Genomic DNA, 21,265 nt, shown 5'->3' with positions numbered 1-21,265 from the left:
TCCTTTAGCACAAATTCTATTTATCATGGACACCAACAGAAACCAGATCTGACACCCCGGAATGTTTCCAGGTAGAAATCAACAGCTCTCTCTGGCAAGCATGGTCCAATGGAGGCAAATGCCTTGTTCCTGTTACCCAGCCAGCTTTCAACCACCATCGCTTTCCCACTGCACGCAAGCATGGATGAAGACAGAGTTGTGCTAAATCAAAGACAGACAAAAGAAAGATTTCCTCCCTGCTGGCCTTCTTTGTGCATATTTTATATTCGGGTTTATTACGTCCCAGCCATTTGCTTCAAAGGGACTGGCTGATAAAGCCCAGCTCAGAGCGAGGGCGGTGCTGCAGCCCGGTGAAGGAATTCACGTTGCGCCGCAGGGGCTGTGTTGCCGTCCCCACGCACAGCAGTGAGTGTTTGCCCAGCCGGGACACTGGCAATCAGCTGAACCACAATGTGTAAAGAGATGTTAGGGGAGTGTGAGGAAAACTAGGAGTGGGTTAAATAAATAAATATTGAGGTAATGTTTGTTGGCTTACCACATGACCAGAAGTCCACTGAAACAAAAAAAAAAAAAACACCACCAAAAAAAAGCTTTCAGCAGATTTCAGAGAAAATTAGAGCTTCACTGTGATGCCATTTGCTTCAGTGGAAATAAAATAGGATGATCACTTTGTTTTAGCTCATGTAGGTTGCTGTAGGGCGCTAGCCTATATACAAGTCTCTGGTTAAAGTAAGTGAAGTCTGTTTTAGCTGAAGCGCATTGCAAACACTCAGGTTGGAGCTGCCAGATATTCTTAGAGCTTCACAAAATACAGAGGAAATAGAAATCCAGACTGACAGCTGAGCTTATCATAGAATAATGAGCACGCTGGAGAAGTGCAATATAGCATTCCCGGCATGCCTCAGAGGAAGCCACAAATAATCAAATGATATTTTTGTGTGCCACCAAGGATCAGGGGTGTCTATTAATACTAACGGGATGGCATAGGATAGGCAAACAGAATCAAAAATCAAATAGGAAGTTGTAGCATTAACGTAACTGCAGTGATTTGAGGAAAAATAACTAAAACACATTTGGTGATGTAGAAGCCGAAACATTACTGTCCTAATGCATTAAACTGCAGCACCCTGCACAAATTGCATAGCAGCGAAAGCACATAGAAAAGTATTAACATGCATACAAAACAAAAAAAGTTAAGACTAATGAGGTGTTTATTTGTGCTACAAAAACAAGCGCGTCAGGTTTGCGAGGCAGTAACATTTCAAGATTTCCAAGTCGACTGTGACCAAGATTTGACATCTGAGAGCTGCAAGGGAGGGAGGGTGGTCACAAGCCACTGAGAAATGGTCTCTGCAGTCCATTTGTGTTTAATTTCTCTTCCAACAAAAATAATTTTCTTTAAAAATAGCCATGGTTAATGCAGGTCCCATAAACATTATTCCTGTGTTAGGTTATGTACACACACTTATCCATGCAACGTGGCACGCACTTACTCACGGATCTGCCTTGTCACACTATTATTTGGGGGAGGCAGCAGGGATAGCACAAGCCAATAGGCTTTAGAAAGGGATTGTAGGCAGATGTAAGGAGACTCATTGACTATCTGGCAAGTCATACCTAATACCTTTTCTAAAAGCCAGCAGATGGTGTGTGAACAGGCAGCAAAGCTTATTTTCAGAAATATCAAAACACCAGACACAGTGCAAGCACAGGCATAAGGGGCAACAGATATAAACTTCAAGTTATTTTCAGGCACCATTAGTAACAAGAAAAGAAAATCAATAAAGGCTTGCCAGGTGAAAGGAGATGGGTTTTCTCATTGTAAGACGGGCTAGAAATCAGACCCTGATTTCATCTTCAAAGGAACATGCTTAGGAGAGTCGTAAAGGCTGTAAACCAACCCAGGAACCCATCTGACAATGTCCTCTTAATGCAGCTGACATCAAAACCTTTCCTGATAGAACTGCCTTTCCTAATAGTCTGCAATCATTTCAAAAGCACTCACAACTTACAAGAAATCTGCTAGATCCTGTGGAACCCAACTCCTTTGGCCTCTTCTGAAACCTTAATGTTCTACCAGGAGTTATTAACCTGAAGTTGTAGTTTCAGAGTTCCCAAATGTTTTTATACAAACTCCTGCAAGGAGACATTGGAGATATTAGGTATTAGAGAGAGATCTCAAGACATTACAGAGTTGTTATCACATTAAAACAACCTTCAGACCTCTGCTAAAACACCAGGCCAGTGGAACTGAGGCAACCCTGTGCTGTAACACCACTTCCAGCATGACCAGAAGGTCCCACAAAGACTTCCACAGTTTGTCTTGTGCCTTCCAGAGCTCAGAAAAATTGGGGAGAATACAGAAACAAGGCTCCAACCCCACACAGCTCCATCCAGGAGCATTTGTTCAACCGGGTGTAAGTCCATTATACTTATAACCTCCAGGAGTGGTGGGCAGCATTTCTCAAGATGAGCTTCCCCTGGCTGTCCTATGTGCCAAACTCTCACAGACCTTCTCTCTCTTCCCTGTAAATATCTACTGTCACAGCAGTATGTAGCTTATGAAGAACCAACTACAAGCTCTTGCCTCGCATTGTCTTGAATTAGGCATGATGTGAATCTTTCCCTCAACTTCCACACGTGCTTGTCCCGATGCAAATCTTCTTGCTGTTGGGAACTTCAGAATTCAGTCCCAAGTCCAGCATGACAATCAAAACAATCATTTCAGCAGCTGTCATTGGTATTTCTCACCTTTTTTCTCTTTCAAAGCACTGCTTCAGTTCAAAATAAACACAGAATTAAATCCTGTTATTAAGGGGCTGGATTTTGGCAGTCTTCCTCATACTGAAGAGCATCTTACTTCACAAGGAATGTGAAGTTTTCCTCGTGTCTCATTCAATCCCTATGATAGCGCCCATGTAAATGAGGGAGACTGAATATGGCCATTGGTGACCTACCCTTGTAGTTAACGTATAACAAAATCTCTTCTAGCTGCTCGAGTGTTGGTGGCCTGTCCCCCCGCAAAAAAGCAGTGATTTCCCATTCCCCACACACTGTACAAATCACCTGGTGTTCTCTCCTGGTCAGCACCATGATCTGTGTGGTATCCACCATCTCTAAGGAAGTGTGATAGAGAAGAACCAAGAAATGAGTTGGGAAAGGAGACGAGCCTTGGGCATGCAGGACTCCCCCAGAAACAATCGCTCCAACACAACTCCAGGCAAGTGGCTAAAAACCAACCCCAAGGGTGGGAGAATCACCACAGCAAACAGAGCAACAAGGAACATTTCACTACCAGTGACTGTCTGCTGACAAGGATGCATGGGCTTCACTTCCCATCAACAGCAAGCTGTCAAGATGCCATCCAAAATATTGTCCCAAGTCTCCAGAGGCCCAATTTGAGAACCCTTTACAGTGGCTTGGAAAAGGTTGCAGAATTTCTTGCAAACAACTTCTATTGCTGCCTCCCCTCATCACACCCAACCTCATATGTAGCAACTGGCCAATTACACCACTAGTATGTGTCTAGCAGATGTATTTTCAGCATGCAAGCTGCCACATCCTTACCAACATGTCCCTCTAATTCAGCCATGAAAGGTGCCCGTTTGGTTGCATAGCTTGCTTACAGTCTGTGACTTTTTCAGTAGCTTTTTTCCTCAGGTAGCACAGCAAACACCTCTTGATTCACCACGCTGAAACTTCATCTGGATTAAAAATAAATTGCAATGGCATCAGTCTGTCTCAAGCCAAGCTTGTTTAAAAGCACATTTGTCTTCTCCAGCAAAGCAATCAACATATGTTCATGTTGGCCCAGGGACCATTTGTTCAATAAACAGGTAGAATGCAGGAATCTGGCTGCACATGCCTTTCTCCCTGTACTTCCCTTTTCCTTGAAGAGGATTTGTAATGTGTTTTATCCTACATAAAAAAAAAAATTAAAAAAAAAAAAAAGAAAACCAAATCTGGAAACAACAGAACATTTTCTTGGTTCATGACTCCATAGGACTGGAGGAGCATCTGCTGTGACAGGAGGTGAGCGTGGAGCGACCTACGTCAGATAACTTCTAGACACATTTGAGCTCTATCTAAAAATGAAGACAAAACTCTACTATAAATGTTTATTTTCTTTTTAGTGAATAAAGACCCTCTGAAAGCAGGAAAAAGCCTCCTACTGATTTCGGTAGTGGCTTGTGATCTCAGCTGTCTTCACCTATCAAAACAAAACACAAATAGAAACACTTTTGCATCAAAAAATTGGGACAAAAACACCGATTAGAAGTAATGAATGAAATAGAATAGCACCTACACTGCTGCTTTGGGGAAGTGCTGCAAAATCAGGGCCCAGAGCCACAATTAGTCAGTTTGATCCCAAGACTTAAGTTTCATTTTAAGATGTTAAGGGGACACCCATAACTAGGATGAAAAAAAAAATTCTTCAAATTCTCTTTTCTTTGTTTCAGTTAAAGCTTTCAGGAGCATGTGAACAAGAATCTATTTTTCCTGAGCAGTTCCAGGAACCCCGCCTGAACAGCAAAAAGAGTCAGAACCTCATTGTAAAAGGAAAATGAGCTTACAAACTCACATATCACAGAGCAACAAGCAAAAACCATATGAATTGCTGTCAATAGCAAAAAATCTCTTTAGCTTTCAAAAGATGTTAACAAAAATAACTTTAGGCATGATCCCCACCCCTTTCCAGAATGTGCACACCGTAATGCAGTGTTTGGCTGCTTCTTCTAAGTATAATTTTAGGGTGGGATTTTCAAAGATGCTGTATGTTGGCTTAATTTCAATTCTCATGAAGACAATGGAAAATTTCAATGGGGTCCACACATGACTAATGTGGAAAGCATTTGAGAGGCTTTACATTTCCTCCTTGTCTGCCCTTTATTGTGGCTGACCAAGCTTTGAGCACACAGATACACTGAGCCAGGTCCAAAAATCTTTTATACCTTTTGGCTGCTGGTTGTGGACTCCCAAAAGAAGTTAGACATCTGGAGACTTTGCTGATTGGATCTTTAACTTGAGCTTTGGAGGCTGGATTTGTAACTCCTCGTTTCAACCACTACTGAGGCTGAAGATGAAAATGATTGCATGAACCGTGTAATATTCAAGACAAATGGGTGTCTTTGCTGAAAATGACACCGCACTCATTGCTGTCACTTAATTTCATCTCATCCCATTCAGGATGCCAGGTTTCATTTTGTGTTTGGTTTTGCCAAAGATCAGTTTGAGCTCTCGCTGATATCAGCTCTGGTGAATTTTGACTTTGATCGGAGGTTAATGCATTCAGAGTAAACAGTTGTCAGCAGTCTACAGTTTGCAGATCTTCCAACACAACAGTTATTTGTACTGATAACATGTAGAAATTTTTGTCTGATGTCTGTCAAAGTAGTTTGGGTGTAAGCCATATCCATAGTATGACTGTCATACCGTCTCTCCCAACACTCTTCCCCAAAACAGGCAGCTGCTCTAACTGCATTACAGAACTGGCAGGCACTGAACTGCCTTGTCAGTACGGAATAAATGAGCCCAAACTTTCCCCAAACTTGTAAATATTAATTCATTAATAAGCAATAACATAAAGCTATGTGAGAGGGGAAAGACACCAGTAAAGTCTTCTTTACTCGTGAGCAGAAGTGCTCTAAGGTGGTGAGCCCAGGTTGCTCGGTGGGAAATGCTACAGAGCAAGGCATAGCACGGTGCCCATGCTGCCCCAGCAAGTATGGCGTGAGCCCGGCGAAAGGGCTCGGAGGTGCCTCCATGGAGACACACCGGGATACCTGGGGCTCAGCGGCGCCTTGAGACTGGGAGGGCTTCAAAGAAGGCTGCAGAGAGGAGCAGGAGATGGACCTGAACTGTCCTCGAGTGCAAGGATAACTCAATCCAGTTTAACCTGTTACGAAGGTGATGCACATTTCACTGCAAAGAGATTCCCTGCTTCCCTGAGAACACAAAGACAAGGAAATTCCTTTCCTTTCTTTTTGCATAGTATTTCAGCAGTACTTAAAAATAACAACGCAAGAAGTTATTCCACTTGAGTTTGTGAAGCAAGTGCAATGACATCAGCACAAATCAGGACCTAACACATCACCAGTCAGTTCTTAGTGAGTTAAGAAAAGAGTGTCATTTACTTTACTTGATGTCAGCAGCTGAATTTTTCTCTCTTAATAAGAAAGTTGCTGTGTGCAATATCGCTGGAGTATGAGGCTGGTAAAACCAAAGGATGAGTACTAAAATATTATGTCTGACTTTTGAGTGATATATCTTTTTTCAAAGATTAACCAAATCTTCAGAATTCTCATCAAAGCAATAAAATTGCAAACCAAGGAAATTCAGTTTTCCAGCAATTATGTTTTGCATAGTTTAAAAATCATGTAAACAGTATTAGTTTCCTATTTACAGCACGATTCTGTACTCTTTTGCTTATCGTCTTTTAAACATGTAATTATTGTATATTGTAACTGCACATTACTATCATCTATTGTACATAGTCTATTTTAACAAAATAAACGTATTACTAAGTATTTTGTCAGCATCATTTTGAGAAGATGTGGTGCTGTGTCTATCTATCTTCCCAGATGCTAATCACACATACCTTGCAGGGTATTTCATGTACGAAAAACACATGCTAACATATAAGGCTGCTTTTGGATGGGTCTGGAATTGCCTGCACCTTCCAATGTCGCCTGCAGAAAGCCAGACAGGAGGTGACACTGCAGAGGTTTGCTCATCTCCAGCATGTTCCTCTTGGGAAACTGCCACTTAACCAAATTCTCTGCAGCTTGGAGACGTGGGAAGGTGGACATGTGGGACCTGCAGGTCTGGCTCCCTGCTGGCACTCAGCCTTCGGCTCACTCCAGTCCCAGGGTACCCCTCAGTGACTGGCCTGGAGATATTCAGTCCCCCATCGTCCACCAATATTAAGGTAGTTAGTTGGTTGCTCTTTCAGATAGAATTTCTTTTTTTTTTTTTTTATTTCCATAAAGCATTCTTGGCATTGCTGTCTTTGGTCTCCACTGCGATATCATGGCATCATAAGAGGATTTTTTTCCTCTCATAAGCAAATATTAAAGGCAGCGTGCAGCAGCCTAGCAGGCACTGGAGCTCTTGGTAAAGCAGCTAGGAAAAGCGCTAGCCTGAGCGCTAGGAATTTTGAGGGGAGCTTGTTACCCCCTGACAAACATAACACACCATTAACAAAGACCTCCAACAAACCCTTCTTGCTGATGGGAAGGAAGATGATGAGCTGTGTAACCTTCAGTCCAGCAGACAGGGCAGGGAGGGTCAGGAGAGCAAGCAAAATGCTTAAAGGGCTGAAGAAGTTACATGGGGAAAGACAGCCCTTAAGTGCTGGGCTGGAATAAGAATATGGCTGGCTCCAGTTTTCCAGGGATGCATGCAGACATGTGGATCTTTTTTTTAAAAAATTAAAAATGTAAATTTAAAAAAAAAAAAAGATAGTGCCTTTGTTACCCAGCTTTGCATTACCATTGGTTTCAAGACCAGAAGCAATCCCATTGACCAGCAAGGCAACTGCTCTTCAATTTAAGACTATAAAATCCCACCATTCCTGAACAGCATCCCTAATACTGATTAGGCTAAAGCAAGTTTTGCTACAGAAAGGCTCATTTCATGTTTCTGCAGCTCCTTCCAGCAGGCTTAACCAGCCCTTCCTGGGGCACGCGCTGGCAGAGCAGACACAAAGGGTGGCAAGGTCTATTCCTGATAAAAACACACTGCAGCCCAAATCCCTGGCTGCTATGAATGGGTACATCCCCAGAGCCAGGACAATTCAAGAGGGCAGAGGATGTGGCCTGGAATATATTTGATTTACCTGCCCCCGGAGGAAGTTGGTATTGGTCACCAGACTTTCCACGGCCAGACTTTGTCCGGGAAGAAGCAATGTGGACGACCCGTGCATCTGGGGTTAACAACAAGATGCTGAATGCATCCTCCAGAGCAGAAACTTCCTAAACTTCTGCCTGCTAAAGCTGGGTGGATATAGCTGGGGAAGGGAACCTCTGTGCAGCCCTGATGCTTTCACACTTCCCGGAGGATCCGCTGCTGGCGACTGTCAGCGGCAGGATATTGGGCGAGACAGCCCCTTGCTCTGACCCAGGGTGGCGGTTCCTATGTTTTCATGTGAGTACAATGAGAGCAGGAGGGAGCTGCCTGTCCCGGCCCTCAAAGAGAAACCCAGGCAATGCAGGAAACACGCGTCCGGAGAGGCTTCCTGCCCTCCCTTTCCCCTTCAAACTCAGGTTTGAAGATGGGGTAAAACGTACTGATTTCTGACGTGGGCAGTCCAGCTGGGCACACCAACTACAACACAGCAGCGAGGGAAGCTGAACTTCAGGACCCAGTGGTTTTTTGAAGCTGTCATATAAGAGGAAAGCATTTTCAAAACTCACAGCACTGCACGACTGTGGCTCTTGCTGTTCAGGTTAAAAGAGCGACAACAGACCTGAGAAATTGGGTGCTGTGCAGGATACAGATACGACTCCTCAAAAGGGACCTTACAGCCTATACACCAGGAAGAAAATAAATCAGCTGTATCATCACTCCCAGTGCCCAGAAGGGAAACTGAGGCACAAAGAAATCCACTGATTTGCCCCTGCTCACCTGACATGTTTATGGCAGAGCCAAGAGCCAAGTACAGTCCCCAAACTGTACAATCGCACCTTCTCCATACCCTCACCTTCTCCGTTGGGAGCAGGCAGATGCAGCCATCTCCCATCTGACAGAAAGCCTTTCACTGCAGCAGGTATCTCAAGCTGGGGCTGCAGAGCTGTGAATGGTTCAACACCCAGGCTTTGCGAAGGAGCTTCCCTCTGGCCACGCTTTGCTCCCTGCTTTGCAAGTACAGTTCTCCCAGGGAAGTAAAGTTCCCCTTATATATGTAGAGCAAAATTTCTTTCCCTTGTTTTTAGGTAGTGAAGGTCGTGCCAGATTAAATGTGCAGTCGTAAATGACACCTTTAAGAGGTCCACATTGCAGCCTGTGAGGATTTTTGTCTGGTGCTGGTGGTCAGTGTCCAGGTGAAGGGAACAACCAATGTGCTACAAAAAAAAGCAGTGGGGGTTTCCATGGGAGAGGTAATACATGAGATGTGACAGCCTCAGTGACAAATGCTCCTTGCAACCTTGTGCACCAAAGGCATAAGGGCTGTTCAACTGCTTTGGACGGGTGGGATGGTAAGATTTCAAACTGTGGCTTTAAGGAGCACTAAAATGACCCAAGGAGATGAAGGTAGCCTGGGAAGGGGCTTCTCATGCTCTGAAATGAGTGGGCTATTTTGACTGCCTGCAGATTCCAAGCAGGACATACCATCCCAGCTGCAGCATAAAGGCCACAAAAATGAAAAGACCTGGTCACAAGTATCAAAATTGGTGGGAAATCAATCAAATAAAGACACAGTAGTGTAAGAACTTCTGGAAAAAAAGCCCCAGATTTGCAATTACCAGCCGCAGGAATGAAGTTGGCTCCTTGAAACTCACTGTAGTGTCCCCCGCTTGTGGGAATCCAGCAGAGGGAGGGATGTGCACCAGCCAAACAGGTTGGTGGGCTCTGGCGTTGGCTGTACTTTTGTCACCCACGGCAAACCCACAGCATCTCCATTCACTTTTGCTCTCCTCCTTAAAAGACCAGCTAGAAGTGTTAGCTCGGTTTCAGTCAATACATCCTTCCCACTCTTCCTCTTCCGCCTCCCAGTCTGGCTGCTACCGCATCAGTCAAAACCCTCCTTCACACCCAGCAGTGTTTCCTTCTGAACACTTGCTGAGGTCTCCACCATCTCACCAGATCTGGGTGCAGCCTATATTTCCTGTTGGCTGCAAAGGAAGGAAGTTTGCCACTTTCTAACCCTACTTTGAAGCCTGAGATGACAGCACAGCCAGGCTCCGTGAGAGAAATCCAGCGACAGAAATGACTTCACATCAGCATCGAGGAGATGTTTTGCAGGTGTTCACAGCTTTGGCAAAGGGTTTGTAGGAGCTTATACGTATTCTACATGAGAAACCTTTATGCATAAATAAAGAGTGACACATTGCTTTAAATTGCTTTTATACTACGAATTTGAGGTTTATTAAGGACACAAAATAATTTGCGGATTCCCTGGGGTGCCCGTTAAAACAATAACAAGATCAGATGGATTGTGAGATGCAATTTGAAACAAAACACAAGGACTTTTTTAAAGGCAGTTAACCTCATCATCATCAGAAAACTGCTCCTGCCGCTGTTTGACACAGCGGTCTCTATTCAGAATTACAGAAGGCAGAGTGATAAAATCACCTCCTTCCTACCCAACCACAGTGCAGCTTTTACAATTCCACAGACACAAAAAAAAAAAAAGTGACAGCAACTAATAAACTAGAGCTTCCATTAAATCTATCTCAGTGAGGACAGGAGACTTGGGGAAATGTCAAGCATGCAGCCCTGGAAATGAAGGCGACAGCATCCAGAAGACAAGGCACTGGGGGGGAGGCAGGTTGCAGATATTGCTCTCAGCAGCAATTCTCTCCTAATGGCTATCTGAGAAGGTGTCTTTGTTTTGTAAGCTCCTGCAAGCCCCTCTCACTTGGCAAATCTTCCTGCTTTCACCTCATTTCCCATTTTGTTCAGGGGAGAAATGAGAGATGGACATGGATCTGGCCTCCTCCAGGCAGGAACCAGAGGACAAAGGCACTTACGTGGCTGTGGTCACCGGGGGCTGTTGCAGCAGCTCCCAGGTGCGTCCTAGTTTGTAAATAGTGGGTCTGAGGAGGTGCCAACCATCCTTTGGCATGTCTGCTCTCTTTCCTGTCCCGGGCTTGTCTCACCCATGGTGGCCATGCTGCTGGCCACTCCACAGCTTTCCTGGGAGCACGCTTGGCTGCCCCCCAGCTCTGTGTGCATCCTTGGAGGAGCAGGGCTCCATGGAGCTGAGAAGCACGGGGAAATGTGGGAACACCCTCCATAGCCCCCTCCTTCCCACCACCTCTGCCGGGGGCTCACTGAAACCAAACCACAATTGTCATGTTTGGCTTGGCCCCTCTAACTCTGGAAATTGTCAGGAGAGACCCCTTGGGCTCTGCAGAGTCTCACTGATTTTATATGAAGTCAACTCTGCTCCTATCCCTGGACGAAAGCAGATGGGAAAATACGCACTTTTGGTTTTACAGATTTAATGTGTTTCTCTCTTTTGTCAAGGAATTGTCTCTTGTAAGGCAAGATTTTTTTTTCAACAGAACAGCTCCAATTAAGCCAATCACCAAAACATATGTTTAACTGTAAAAGTCCACTGATATTAAGCAAAACACTTAATCATGAGCTTAAGTACTTTGCTGAGTCGGGGCTGAGTGTGCATTCACCCTAATTTCAATATAGCAATTTGGATACCCATTTCCATCTCATTGTTCCTTAAGGCCTTTTCTTTGACTGTTATTCCCTAGAGACCTCAGGGTAAGTAGAACGAATGGTGGGGGCGAGGTGGCAGAAATGTTGGCAATTGCATTTACATGGCTGGGGAGGAGCTAAACCCCACATGAATAAAGAAGCTGTAACGCCTTTGTGGCCTGTTTCCACCCCAGTGACCGTTCAGTCCACATGTGCTTTGTGCATGAAGAAAGGTGTGAAAAGCCTGTAAGGAAGGGAAACTGCCCCATTTTTTTTTCTCCCCACAGGATTTGCTGTTGCAAGGCTCTGTACTACATTTCTACAGCAATAAGGTTTTGAACAGTATGAGGAGAGAGGATTAAGCCTCATCTACCCAGCAAAGTCAATGATTAGGAGCGTTACAGCGCGAGATCAAATTCTGGGCTGACTTACACCCTCTGCAGTGCTAGAGGTACCGGGGGCATGAAGCCAGGGAAGAATCCGGCCCCTCCTCGCCTGACCTGGGAAAGCGGAGCTCAGGCGGTCTCGCACTCGGTCGTGGTCGTGGAGCAGATGTCGCAGTCGCAGCGGATGGCCACCGGGTAGGTGTAGAAGGGATCCACGTCAGGGGCGCACTTGGGCAGTTTCACCGTCATCATCTTGGTCTCGTTGTAGGTGCAAATGCGGTGGTAAGACTCGATGTAGGGTGGTTCCAGCACCGGCCTCTGTGGGAGAGAAACGCTGGCCTCAGGCAAGAAGCAAGACAAACATCTGGAGCCCCGGCTTCTTCGAGGGGATTTAATGTGAATAGGGGAGCCACTGGATCAGCCGTAAGAGGCCATGGAAATAATTTTTAGGTTACATCCTTCAGCACCTGCCTCTTGGAGCCCTGCCAGGGAGGGGAGTGGGTGTATGTGCGTGTTTCTGTTCGTTTAAAGCATAAAGCTCCAATTAAAGCTGCTGAAGGAAGACAAAAGCCTATCCAAAAAAAAAAAAAAAAGGTTTTCAGCAGAATACTAGTGTTTTGACCAAATAAGCATGTTTGCCAAAAGCAGCTGCTTTCTTCCAAAAGGATCAATTTTCCATCAAAGAAAATGCTTTCTGCTGGAAAGCCTTCCATGTGGCTGAGCTGCCTAAGAGTGGAGGTGCATCCAGGTGCCAAACTGGTTTTTTTTCCTCAGCGGGACCAGTCTTCCCAGTCAGATTGCATGTCCCACAAAGCCCAATGGATGTGCTCCATGGGGGGTGCACTCAGCACAGCAGCCAGCATAGAAGTCTACAGTTCCTCATGAGAAAAACAGCTTGGCCAGAGACCTCAGCCATCAGGAGACAATGGGAGCCCAAAGACCCTGAAACCCACACCCCCGTGCAGCATCACGGTAGCATTGCTTCTGGTGAAAAAGGAGTTATTCCTTGGCAGGAACACCCATTTTCCAAAGACTCCAAGAAGGGGCAAAGCAAACAGGAATGGGCACCCACTGTAATCCTCTCCCTTGCGCAGACCTAACTCAACCTAACTACATCCCAATAGCATTGCAGTGTGGGCACCCACTGTAATCCTCTCCCTTGCGCAGATGGGAAATAGCATAAGGTAACACAGCTAGGAGACATTTTATTTTTTTCTTTCTTTTCCTCTGTGCTGTGTAAAGAGCCTGCCCTGGGAACTGAGAATGATGGCATGGAAAAGAACAGATGCAACATTTCGGCAAGAAGATATCCAGGCGCCCTCCCTCTTACCAATATCCCCCCATCCAAGCACATTGTGGTGCTTTCTAGAAGCTGTTGAGCCTACAAGCAGATGCACTCAACCTAACTACATCCCAATAGCATGAGATATACATAACATAATCATAACATACAATCCCAATGGCAAGAGAGTCTGCAAGGGCTGTGCTGCCAGAGGAGCTTGAGAGGGGGGGGAACCAGGTGACAAGAGGTCCCTCGAAGGAACCTTATCCCACCAGGGAAATCTGACCACCGGTGGCCTTGCCCCTCATCCCACCACGTTTTCAGAGTTGGCACACAGACCCTGGCTCCTCCTCTGCTCGCTTATACAGAGCCCTTGGCTTCATGTGGATAAAATCCTTCTGGAGTCACTCAAAGCTTCCCTGAATAAATTAAACTGGGTCTGGCCCCTTGAGCCTTCCAGTGGCAGAAAGGTAAAGACAGTCAGAAACTTGTTCTCTGAAGTGTGCATAGATGTACTTATGCACTTTCCTTCTCCCCCTGACACCCCTCCCCCCCAAATCATAATTACTTCATATTTATACAGGGCTGTGACTTAAAACAGGACCAAATTAGAAACAGACGTTATCTTTGGGATTTGATTTTTGGAGCAAAATATATTACCCATCAATTGGGAGTTCCATCTTAATCCCAGAGGAATTTTTTTCCAGTAAAGTAATAAAGGCCTCCTCTCCTTAAGTGGTTAAATTGCAAGAGGCTTTCAGATTCCATAATAACAATATTACCTAAGTGCTTCATTAATATCATCACACGATGCGCATCGCCCTTTGAGGCAGTGGAAGGAGGGAGGAAACAACTTAGGGCAAAGTGCTCCGCTGCTGACAGCGGTGGCGAGGGATTTGTGGAGCAGGACACAGCCCTTGCTTCTTTTGTAGGTAACTGCAAGCTGTTTAATGCTTGGGGGGGTGGGGGTTGAGGGCTTTTCTTAGGGAAGGAAAGCACAAGCCGGGGGGGGGGGCCCCCCCCCCCCCCCCCCAGCCCCACCTCACCTCCCAGGTCTCGCAGCGTCCCCAGCATGCATCCGTCGTCACCCGCAGCCCCTTGCAGCCGGGTTTCTTGGCCAAGAAGGTGAATTCGCGCACGGCGCAGCCGATGAAGGTGCGCAGGTCAATGGCGGAGGTCTTGAGTGCGGCGCCACAGCTGGCCAGCAGCAGGAGAAGCAGAGTGCCCGGGATCACGCAGTGGAGCTTCATGCTGGGGCAGAAGGGAGAGAAGCGGAGGGCTGGGAGAGCAAGCGCAGCCCCAGAGGCAAGAAGTGCAAGTGCACAGGCTCAGCTCCAGAGCTGGGACGCCCCTTCCTCCCCTCAGACACGCTGCTCCCCATCCCCATTCAGCCCAAGAAAAGATGGGCAGATGTAAGAATGAGGGGTCACCTACTCCCAGAAGGGAAAAGTCTTAGTGAAAAGGTCTAACAGAAAGCAGCGTCGTGCAGACGTTCCCTGCAGAGCAGCAGGGTTTGCCACGAAGAGATAAAGCCACCCGCCAGGGCCTCAAACCCACCGAAATCTCCACATTGCAAGTTTGCTTTGCAGCAAACTCCCTCCTACCACCCCAGTCGGGTTGCCCTGAGCTCACAACAGGCCAATGGTTGGGTAGGCCTTTGGTTGCTCTCTCAGTGCACACACATGTTGTTGGCTGAAGACCCTGGCAGTACTGGCCCTGGCAGGGTCCATCTGGAAGGGCTCTGTCTGTCTGTCTGTCTGTCACCCACACCTACGGCAGGTGGCAGGTTCCCTACTTTGCTGCATGGGGAGGACGCAGCGTGGCTGCAGCTCCATGCATTCAGCAGGGTTAGGCCAGCGGGTAACACCAGCATTTGTCAAGAGCCCTTAATCCTGGTTTTATCCCACTTACCTATTAGAAGCCAAGCATCCCTGAATTTGTGCTATAATCTCTGGAGAGAGATCAGCACTTCCCAAAAGTGTTACTGGAGCTGCCATTACCAATACCCTGAGCGTGAATCTGTGCTAGTCCACTCCCCGGGCTGCAGCCAGCGAGGCAGATGCGACTGCTGGTTGTCCCTCCTGCCCACACTGCCCTACCAGCCAGCTCAGACACAACCAAGGCTGTTAAGCCTTGAACAAAGCTGGTTAGATGGAGGGGACGTGGCCAAGGAGACCAGAGGAGGCTTGAACTCCTCATACCTTCCAAGCATCCCAGCATCAGCCAAGTCCCTCTGATACTTGCCCTTCTATCTCAAAACCATTAGTGAAGAAAGCAACCAGCCTCTCTGGAAAACTTTCTCTGCCAAAAAAAAAGAGCTGGAAAGTAGCTCTAAGCCACAAGATCCATTTTATACCTCACATACTTGAATTGCATTTAAAAATGTCCACCTAGAAACCCCAGGCTTGACATTTAACTTTCTCCAAATCAGCTACTGCATAGGGCACACAGGCTTGTGTGCATCGGGCTGTGTCCTCAGCTGGATAACATTGAGGTTAAATGAGCTTGGCCTGCCTTTGGTATGGCTGATGTTTGAGTCTCTAGCCTCCTGTTAAACCAAATGCTTTAAAATTTGCTAAATCAAGGGTTTAGATCAGCATGTGAAGTTTGCTGCAGTGAATCCTTCATATACGTGGCCATGCATCCACTACAGTCTCACACGTGATTAAATGGGTGTACGTTTGCATATAAGCTTCAACAGAGTAAAAAAAAAAAAAAAAAAAAAAAAAAAAGTGAAAATTCCTTATTTTTAAAAGCAGACATCTGAGAGCAAAAGAGACAAACTTCAGAACAAATTGAACATTTATTCTTTGCCACTTTAGCAAAACCTGCTGCTTTATTCGTGAGCCAGAGCCATGACACAGAGCAAACACAGAAGTACACTCACCTAACGTGTTGGAGTCAGGTCTCCCTTTGCAGTTTTAAATTGCAGATGGAGTTTCAGGATGTCAGAGTGAGCAGCAGGAGACCTGCACGGCAATCTTTGTCAGTTTTGTGCTCCGGAGATCTCCCTAGCAGCTGCTACTGGGTTGCTTAATTGCTCAAATTTATAGAAAGGCTCTTGTCAATCAAGGCAAGACAGAGGCAGATCCTGACTTGAACTACCCAAGGCATCAAAGTCATTGACTGTGAAGCCAGTCTCTCCTTTCCATCAGCGATTTGCCGGAATGGTTTTGTTTCATAACATCGACCCTGAAACAAAAGGAGTATCGTGGTGAGTGAAATCATGAGCATGCACTGGGGCAAAAGGGGCCATCTTTTTGTAGTGGAATTGCAACACCTTTGCAAGGAGATGGGAGGCTGGCTCTGAAATAATCATTACCCCTCCAATTAACAAGCCCTGAGTAAACACCCCAAAGGGAGACTTTGCAAATATTTGTGTGAACAAAACTCCTGTATTTTTGTCAGCTGCGTAAGACCTTTTTTTACTCAATGGCACTGCACAAGCAAGGGCAAGGGATGGGGGGAGGAGGTGTGAGCTTGCAAGAAAAGCAAACGTTCTCTTGACGAGCCAGGCAGCTGTCACACGGGTAAGCAGCACCATGCAAAGGAAATTTGGAAATCATGTCCATTGCCTTCACCACGCAAACAGAAGTTTCAGCTGTTCACAGGACAGAAAGAAGCTGAGGAACCTTGGTACGATGAAAAATTTGCTGGTCAGTGAGTTCATAAAACATGAGCGGGTGAGAGAAGTGCAGCCATAAGCTCACACAGTGACCTCAGGAAAGCCGCCTCCGTTCCCTGCCACCAGCTCTCAGCTGGACAGGGATTTCCCAGTGCTAACTGCTCCAATATCCAGGCACATCCAGAAAAGGCACAGTAAGTTTTGGCGATTACGGACCCCTCAGGGTGCTGCTGTTAGAGACGGCCACAGCAATACAACCCAACCCTGAGAACAGAAAACACAGAGATAACCTTGATTTAAATAAACCCCATCCTATAATGTTTTAGAGAAAAAAACCCAAAACAAAACAGTACCTGTTGATGTCCAGAAAATGCATTTCTTATCAAATATGAAACAATGACTACTGTGAGTTTGTAAATTTACCTTAGAAGTTATCAACTGTATACTTCTGGTGGGTTGTATTCAGGCTGTCTGTAAGTATGGGCCATGGAAACCAGCAAATGGACGTTGAGGAAATGTGTTATTGAAGCACGGGGGACCAAACAAGGTATATTACATAGGTGCTCTCCCTTTTTCAGGGTGAATAACCCATGGCTCGGGGTCCTTGTTTTGCTTCCTAGGTCAATGGCGAATGTTTGGTGCAGCAATGGGGCTCATACTCATGCGAACACCTCCTGGGGACCCACAGAGCACTTGCTGTACCTCGCTATTCAGCTTGGAGCAGCCATTGCTAGGCTGTTTCTCTCGCTGCTATGTGGCCTTGCTGTTTCCCTGCTGGCTGAATTGCACTGGTTACGTGCACACAAGCTGGCACGTAAAAGGCTGGTTATTCACCCTCAAGATTTGCCTTTGCTCTCTAAATTAGGAAATGGCGATTGGAAGAAGTGAAAGAGGGAAGCAATTGTCCACAGTCAAACAAGCCTCACGAGAACATCTTAGGGCCTTTTGCATAACCAAGAGCCACTGTCCCCTCTTGGGAGATGACATCGCAGCGGACCTTTACCTGAGCTTACAGGATATGCTGGTGTGTACACCAACACAACCAAATCAGGCCATCGTCCCCATTTTTCTCCTCCTTTCACCTTTTCCCTTGTGGCGGTGTGTTCCCTGTGGCAGTTGGTCGTGATAGATGTCTCTGGTCGTGATGGATGCATCCAGTGGATGTGGGAGAAACAGATAACAATACGATAGCCAACGACTGTTGTGGAATCTGCCCACCGAAGCACAGTGAAGAAACTAAAATCTGCTCGGTATGCAAACATGACTATGAGCCAATCCTCTGACCCCCATCAATAGTGAGCAGCCCCAGGGCCCTTGGAGCTCTCCTGCATGGCAGCGGCCACGTGCCAGGATCTCCCCTCGAGCAGGAACGCCTCTCAAGGTTACTCCTGGAGGTTGAGAGATTCCTTACCACAACAGTTTCTTGGTAAGTGGCTAACAGCATGCTAACTCTGAAACCTTAGCTAAGGGATATAAAGGATCGATTGCACATAAATAATCCTTTGGACATAAACCGTTGACCAAGCCTGGGATTAAAATTGGATCCAGCTGCACCTAGACTCCTCTCTGAGGAAGGAGTTTAGAAAGCAAGGGGATCTTTTCTGAACCTCATGACTCAATGGGAGGGTCCCCCCAACAGTTTTGTCTGACCCCGTCTTCTATGCAGTAAGTAACCAAGCGTACCTTGCCATCCAATCTTACAAACTACTGATGGATTTACCAAGGAACCTTGTTAATTCACTGGTTTACATCAATAAACTATATTTTTTGCCTCCCTCTTACTCCATCCGCAACACCCCTCCCCACAGTTATTCCTCTTAACCACGTACTTCTCACGCAGCAGCACAGGAGGTCCCTGTCGGGACTCAGGCTTTATCAGCCCTACAAAGGCTCTGCCCTGGAGCCTGCAGTGGGAGGGCCAAGCCTTGGGCATCGAGACAGGACGGCACCCAAGTGTGGGCCATTCTCAAGCCATGAGTCTCCAGGTGTGACAGGAGTCCCTCCTTCCAACCTCAGCCTCCAGGCCTTCACAAACACCTCCTGAAACACAGAAAAGCAGCAGGCGTTAAGTGCTATGGCCATATTGTCATCATGACATGGGAAACCACTGCTTCAGAAAATTAATTCACAAAACCAAACCAAACCAAATAAAACCCTCAAAACAAACTGAAAAAAAAAAAAAGATTTTTTTTTTTTTTGCGAGAGGAAAGGAAGAACAAAGAAGAAAGGAACAGAATTTTTACCAAAAATTTGAAAACTGTCCTGAAGTTGGGAGGGAGGGGGATGTTTAAGATTTTTCCCAGGATTCTCACTCATTATTATTCACAGCCTTTCTGGCAGAAAAGGACTCCAGCTTCAGGTGAAGACCTATCAGGTGGGACACTCGAGGAGGTAGACTGAATGGAGGCTTTGTAATTGTCTCCGTATATGTGATCACCAGACATGTCCTGGACATCTTTTTCTCCCATTGAAACCAATGGGGAAAAGCAGGAGATTCAAAGCCAAATCAGACCACAGACCTGTCAAGAGGGACAGCCAAAGTCTTAACACTGATCTAAAAATATTAGCAACTTTCCACAAAAAAAAACCCTAAAATTTTTTTGCTGTCATTTTTGCTGACCAGAAATAAAGCTGGGAAATAAACCTTTAAAGGCTTTTAAAAAATGTACAGTTTAAAAGTTCCTGACTTGCAGAGAAAGCATGTAAAATTAAAAATAGTGGTCATAAGTTCCCTTTATTTGGTTCTGGAAACATGCCAGATAAAATCAGCCCAAGATTAGAGTCAGGTACAGGAAATACCTGCCAGATGGCAGATCAACCAGTTTTGACAGATCCCTCTTCTTCTATGGATTAAAAAAACAGGTGCTGGACTTTTGGTTTGTGTAATTCAGTTTGGATTCACTGACTTCAGCTAACCAAGATTCTGTTCTCTCGTCTCCATTTGTATTTAATAACCTCATAATGTAAAATGAAAGACAAATGGCAGACTCTCACTTATTTTATCTTTTGAAAATCCTGTCTATTCATGGGACTGATTTCTGAAGGATTTGCATCATGTCTCATGAAAAGCATGAGTGTTGGCTTTTTTCCAGGCAGAGTTTTGTTGGCTTATTTTTTCGTGGGGGTTTTTATTTAAGTTAATTATTAAATATACCTCCTACACATACACTTGGCCTTCAGTGTACACCAGAAATTTAAAAGCTGCATATTTTTTCTTTTTAATTTATTTAAAATAAAAGGTGGCATATAGATAAAATGCCTAAAGATGAATAAGTCCACCGTTTACCTGTCTGTTCCCTTTTTGAGACACAAAGAAGGAGACAGAAGCAGATCGGCCAGGGGAGCACACCTCATGAGGATGTGCATCCACTCATCCATTCAGGCTTCAGTGGCTTCTCTGAATTCTCTGAATGGGGTTGCTGGTTGACCACCAGCTAAATATGAGCCAGGATTGTGCCCAGTTGGCCAAGAAGGCCAACGGCATCCTGGCTTGTATCAGGAATGGTGTGGCCAGCAGGAGTACTAGGGCAGTGATCGTCCCCCTGTACTCAGCACTGGTGAGGCTGCACCTCGAATACTGTGTTCAGTGTTGGGCCCCTCACTACAAGAAGGCCATGGAGGAGCTGGAGAGCATCCAGAGGAGGGCAACAAAGCTGGTGAGGGGTCTGGAGCACAAGGCTGATGGGGAGTGGCTGAGGGAACTGGGGGTGTTCAGCCTGGAGAAGAGGAGGCTGAGGGGAGACCGTATCTCTCCCTACAACTGCCTGACAGGAGGGTGTAGTGAGGTGGGTGTTGGTCTCTTCTCCCAAGTAACAAGCAATAGAACAAGAGGAAATGGCCTCAAGTTGCACCAGGGAGGTTTAGATTAGATATTAGGAAAAAATTTCTTCACCAAAAGGGTTGTCAAGCATTGGAACGGGCTGCCCAGGGAGGTGGTCAAGTCCCCATCCCTGGAGGTATTTAAAAGACAGGTAGATGTGGTGCTTAGGGACGCGCTTTAGTGGTGGGATGGCAGGGTTAGGGTAACAGTTGGACTTGATGATCCTAAAGGTCTTTTCCAAACTAAGCAGTTCTATGATTCTATGAATTCTAGACAGGCAGAACAGACAACAAGTATGACGTTCAAGGTGTCAGGGTTATGAGAACTGGTAGCCTTGTCTGGTCCTCAAGTGTATCTCATAGGCTTTGCACTAGAGCTGCCACGGGAGCCTGCTGCAGCCCTCCAGCATGTGTAACATCAGTGGTTATAAAGAACTTGTGGGCTTAATCCAACCAATTCCCAGCAAATCCTGAGAGGGCTTTGGATGTCTCAGCTAACCCTAAGAGCCCACCATGGACTCCCAGTGACTTCAATTCCTCTTGGCAGGACAGCACCATTCCCAGGTGCATTCCTGGGAGGTTTTGCCAGCAGGGAGGATGCTTTGCTCCTGTACCAGCCCCCTTCTGACCTGTCATCAGCAGAGCTCCCAATATACAGCCCGCGCACTCCAAAAGACTTTCTGAAAAACAGCCTCTCTTGTTCAAAAGACTTCTGGACTCTTAGCCTACAACATGGGAAACTCCATAAATGCAAGAGACCTTGGATACGTGTAGGGT

General features: G+C 46.0%; 1 protein-coding gene across 1 annotated transcript; it reads right to left on the bottom strand.

Annotated features, from left to right (window-relative positions):
* Positions 1 to 11,891: 11,891 nt before the first annotated feature.
* On the bottom strand, positions 11,892 to 14,294 carry GPHB5 (glycoprotein hormone subunit beta 5). Its single transcript, XM_009638011.1, has 2 exons — positions 14,091 to 14,294; positions 11,892 to 12,080 (listed from the first exon to the last, which is right to left on the bottom strand). Exons 1-2 carry the CDS (start codon positions 14,292 to 14,294, stop codon positions 11,892 to 11,894), a joined length of 393 nt encoding a protein of 130 aa, XP_009636306.1.
* Positions 14,295 to 21,265: the final 6,971 nt, after the last annotated feature.

Source organism: Egretta garzetta, unplaced genomic scaffold (genome assembly GCF_000687185.1).
Source record: "Egretta garzetta isolate BGI_Z169 unplaced genomic scaffold, ASM68718v1 scaffold95, whole genome shotgun sequence".
In the NCBI taxonomy this organism is placed as follows: Eukaryota; Metazoa; Chordata; class Aves; order Pelecaniformes; family Ardeidae; genus Egretta; species Egretta garzetta.
Note: the sequence above shows the minus strand (reverse complement) of the source record. Positions and strands in the feature narration are given on the sequence as shown.